This window comes from Pteropus vampyrus, unplaced genomic scaffold, assembly GCF_000151845.1.
Source record: "Pteropus vampyrus isolate Shadow unplaced genomic scaffold, Pvam_2.0 Scaffold59, whole genome shotgun sequence".
Taxonomy (NCBI): Eukaryota; Metazoa; Chordata; class Mammalia; order Chiroptera; family Pteropodidae; genus Pteropus; species Pteropus vampyrus.
Window position 1 is genome coordinate 2361283 of NW_011888840.1, and position 5356 is coordinate 2366638.

Here is a 5356-nt window from a genome sequence, read left to right on the forward strand (position 1 = left end):
AGATTTGCCTAAGAGTAAACTGACTTCTGGTGATCTTAAGATGAAAGTAACATCAGGAAGAGTACAGCGGCCAGCAAAATCCAGGGAAAACCAAATACAAACTAGAATATTAAAACAAGACCTGACTGGCAAGGTTGACAATAAAGAGGTAAGAATATGTTATAATTAAACTTGTTTGTCGTGACTGCTATAAATAAGTCTCATGCTTTCTAGGCCATCATCACTCTCTCTTAGGAATTAGAGGAAAGTTATAGGAAGAGAAGAAAGTTGTAACTGAAATTATAATATCCCTTTTAAACTTTATAATACAAAATTAATACATGTTTATGGTTTTTTGAAAGTCAAAACAGTATAGAATTGCACTATCCAATATGCTAGCCACTAGCCCCACGTGACTGATGAGTACTTGAGACGTGGCTAGTCTGCACTGAGATGTACTGCATCTGTGAAATGCACATCAGATATTGAAAACTTAGTATGACACAATGTAAACTATCTTATTAATTAATAATTTTATGTCGATTATCATTAGAAGCCGTCATTTGTGGCTTACGTTATCTGTTAGACAGTGCTGGTGTAGGAGGTTATAAAGGGGAAAAATAAAAGCATACGTTTCTTCCTTCCTGTTCCCTGACCTACCCTTTCTCTCACTCCCCAGAGGTAACTGTTGTTAGCTGTTGTTGATATCCTTTTAGAAGTTTTCTGTGCTTATATAAACGTGTATATCTACATCAAAGTAACCATACTTTAGCACTGTTCTATATTTTGCTTTTATCACATAAGAGATTGAATATCTGTTTATATTAGAACATATAGTGCTACAACATTTGAAAAATATTTATTTGCATAGTATTGCATTTCTGGATATACCTTCGTTTATCTAACTAGTTCTGTGCTGACCGGCATTTAGGTTATGTCGTTAAGTATGATGCGATGGATATCTTTGTGCAGTTACCTTTGGACATCTGCACAAGTGTATCTATAGAAGTAGAATTTTTAAGTGAAGAGTGTGTGCATAAAAATTTTGATAGTAGTAGTAGCCACATTATTCTTCAAAAAGAATGTTGTACCAATTGGCCTTTTTGCATTGTTCGAGATGATCTGTTATCATGTGTGTGTGTGAGAGAAAGAGAGATTCACTCAAGAAAACTTAGAAACAACCAAAATGTCCAATAGTAGGTAACTAATCATATACATATGGTAGAACTATATACTAAGAAATATAGGAACATTTAGGAGAAAAGGGAAATAATTATAGTATGTTAAACATAAAAAGCAAGCTACAAGAACTACGTGCTTGAATGTCAATTTGATTTAAGCAGGATATGAGTATCCGTGTATTCATTTTTAAAACCCCATAAGATACTAATAGCAGAATTACATTTGAATAAATCTGGGGGGTCGGGGGGGGACACACCAAAGATGTAAAAATATTTCTTATTGTGTTGCGCTCTGCAGTTGGAAAGCCGCTGTACCTTTTCAGTTTTATGATTATGTCACTTACTGGTATTTTTTTCTTTACAGAATGAATTGTCAGATGGCTTAAACAAAAAGCGTTTACAAATCTTATTAAAAGGTTATGGTGAATATCCAACAAAATACAGGTATAATTTATATTTGTTCATGTTAAATCAGTTTGTTTGTTTGTTTTTAGGCGAGGCAACCCTTGGTTGACCTCACAGATTGCAAGGACCTTGTCAGCTTACAATCCTTTATTTTTTATTTTTTCATTTTTTACGCCTACAGCACCTGGTCTTCCTAGGTGGTCTCTCATCCAAGTACTCACCAGGCCCGACACTGCTTAGCTTCCGGGATCAGATGGAATCAGGCTTTTTCAGGGTGGCATGGCCGTAGACTTTAAATCAGTTTTACTGCCCACATTTTTCTTGGTTAAAATTATATTTTCATTTCAGAATGTTCATCTGGCGCTCTCTGCTACAACTGCCTGAAAATCATACTGCATTTAGTAGCCTAATAGATAAGGGTATTCATGTGGCATTTCTCAACCTTCAGAAGAAATACCCCATCAAAAGTAGGAAACTACTCAGAGTGTTACAGAGGTATGTTCGGTATTTTGCAGCAATATGTATCTCCCCCAAAATATTTATCATAAACAAATGAGAAAATAGTAATTTTATAGTGGAGAAACTCAGCAGATAGTACCTTAACCAAGAGCTCAAATTTAAAATCAGTGATAAAACATCAGTATGTCGCATATCACTCTTGTGGTATTCTTGCCAAAGATTTATTACCTCAGTCTAATCATGCGAAAACATCAGACAAACCCAGACTGAGGGACAATCTATAAAATAACTACGTGGTATTCCTCAAAAATGTCAATGTCATAAAAGATAAGAGACTGAGGAACTCTCGTGGAAGAAACTGTGATGGTATAACAAATAAATGCTGTGTTGCATCCTGGATTGGTGAAATGAAAAAAAATGACATGCATAAAAATGACGTTAGTGAAAAAAATGGTAAAATCTGAATGAAGTCTGTAATTTAGTTCATAGCCTTGTACTGATGTTAATTTCTTAGTGTCGATAATTGTACTGCATTTATCCAAGATGTTAACATGCGAGCAATTTGAGCGAAAGGTATAGAGGAACTCTCTACTATTCTTGAGAATTCTCTACTTTTGTAAGCTTAAAATTATTTCAAAACAAAAAGTTTAAAAACAAAAAAGGAAACCTTAAAAATATTAGAAATAAATGTAGGAGAATTATAATTCCAGAGTAATGCATGACATATTTCTTCTAAGCATGACAAAACCAGAAGAGACCAATATGAATAAAAATCTCGATAAATAAATATTTAAATAGAAAAAAATCTATACATATAGGAAAATTTCCAAAGTTTTACATACGTAAAACTAAGAAAATATATGCAAACCATGACAAATAAAAGACTGATATTTTTAATATGTGAACTGCTGGCATAATATAAGCGTGAAAAGGTCCAACCAATAAAAAATTGAAAAAAGATTGAACATATAGGTCGTAGTGGTAGAAATGGCTCTTAAACATGAAAAGATACTTAACCTCCCTCGTAATAAAAGAAATGCCAATTCAAACTACCTTGAAAAAATATATATTTAACAAACTATATTGAACTGCCATCTCTTAGCTAGATTAACAGTTCAAAAAGAAGGTCGATAATAAAATATGTTGCTGAGAGTAAGAACATAGGCATCACCGTACACCGCTAATGAGAGTGAAAGTGGACACTTTTTGTAGAGAATGATTTGGCACTGGCTATAGACGTTATGAATGCACATGTCATGTGACTTGGTAATTCCACCTCTAGGAATTATCCAACTCTGTATTCCCATACGAGGAATGATGGACATGGGGTGTGACATTAAGCGTAGTATTGTTTATTAAAGATTGGAACCAACTTAAATGCCCTGTAGGCCAAGTTAAAGAAATTAAAGTTGTATCTATACAAAGGTATCTTGCATCTGTAAAATATCGTAAAGACACTCTACATATACTGATGTAAACTCTTTCCAAGATACCATTAAGTGAAAAATGCAAGGTACAGAATGATGTTTATAATATTACCACCATTTGTCATTTTTTAAAAAGGATTTACACTTTCAACAGTGGTTCTGGGGAGGTGAGCTAGACAATAGGTCTAGAAGGTAGAATTTTCATCAAATATACCTTCTATGTTGAATTTTTTTTCATGTGAATGTATCGTTTATTCAAATAAGTTTTAATAATAAACTGTTTTCCCGTCTTTATTTCCTTATTTTATTTGCAGAACCCTGTCTGCATTAGCTCACTGGTCTGCCATCTTTAGTGACACACCATATCTTCCGCTCTTAGCCTTTCCATTTGTAAAATTATTCCAGAACAACCAACTCATCTGTTTTGAAGTCGTCGCTACTCTCATAAGTAAGTAAATAAGCGTTAAGTGATGTAACCAAAAGTTCATTCTTATATATTTTCCTACTGTCTTTGTAGCCTTGCGACATTTAACAATTCTAGTGCGAAACAATGAGATATAGAGCATAAAACAGAGTTTGAACATTTACACATAAACCTTTTTATTTACAAGAAAATTTGGAGAGTTGCATTTTAGAAGATACTGTTACAGGCTGGATTTTGATAGTAAGAAGGAAGCAGATGCTTTACTTACTGAAAGTCAGTTATTATTCGTAGGATCGTAGTGAGTATTTAAAGCATTTAGCATACAGTGCCTACCTATCGTGGCGAGTGCTGGCTGCTGTCCTCATTCTCATACCCACAGCTAACATTTATTGAGAACTTTCTGTGTGCCAAGTACCATTCTTAGTGTTTTGCCTTTATTAATTCATTTAACCCTTACGACAATCCTAGGAGGTAGATGTTATCATTAACCCCTTTTTATAGATGAGGAAACTGAGTTACAGAGAGCTTACGTTTCCAAGGTGAGCTTAATCGCAGAACAAGGATTTGACCCAGGCAGACTCCAACTGGTATTCCCCAGCCATTGTGTTTATTGTCAGCATCATCCTTTATGCTGAAAAGTGAGTCATTTTTTTCATGTTAGTAAAATCAGGTCAGTTAAACAGTTAATAAACTGGATTCAAATTATAGATTGGTTTAACAAAAATAACCGATTTTATACGTATTTTTAAATTACTTAAAGTGTTTTTCTTGTACAAAGGAGGAAGGAGACAAGCACTTAACTGTAACAATAAAATTCTGAAAAATGGAAATAAAAAGATCCAAGCATACGTATTGTGAATATTTTATCTCTCTTTACATTTTTTTGTTTATTTTATTACACAATATTTGCTTTGGTAAATTTTTACTGATGATTGGAGAAAATATAGGAGAATATACCCCCCAAAAAGAAAATTTACCGGTATTTCTTTTCCCCAGAGAAAATCTTTGATAATATATTAGTGAATTTCGTATAAGAGCATTTCCCCTAAATCGTTAAATATTCTTGAAAAAGAAAATTTATTGCCTGCATAATGTAATATTTCATCTTATATGTATACTATAAGTTAGTCACCAACTGCCAGACTTCTGAGTTTTTCCCTAATTTTTTCACACTTTTAAGCTGTTTTTTATTTTTGTAATCATACTATTATTTAATATGCTATATACATTTCCTTTATTTTTATAAACTTTGTAAACATTTTATTGACTGTAATATTCCATAATGTGCATGCAGTAGTGTAATCTGTTGGGCATTTAGGTTGTCTTTAATTTTTACCTATTAAAAGTAACAATATTATAACTATCTTCTCATGCAAATATTTATTATGATTTCTTTTGCATCGATTTCCAGAATTGGTATTATTAGGTCATAAAATATGAATAATCTAATTGATTCTCCAAAAGGGTTGTACTAGTTTGCC

General features: G+C 32.9%; 1 protein-coding gene and 1 pseudogene across 1 annotated transcript in view; one reads left to right on the top strand and one right to left on the bottom strand.

The window, feature by feature from the left end:
* TBC1D31 (TBC1 domain family member 31) overlaps positions 1-5356 on the top strand; it is a 55250-nt gene that overhangs the window by 27391 nt on the left and 22503 nt on the right. Inside the window, exons 9-12 of the mRNA XM_011360825.2 lie at positions 3-148; positions 1525-1604; positions 1914-2060; positions 3766-3899. Of these exons, the coding sequence (XP_011359127.1) occupies positions 3-148; positions 1525-1604; positions 1914-2060; positions 3766-3899 (507 nt within the window). The remainder of the gene's footprint in view (positions 1-2; positions 149-1524; positions 1605-1913; positions 2061-3765; positions 3900-5356) is intronic.
* Positions 1738-1856, bottom strand: LOC111740209 (annotated as a pseudogene).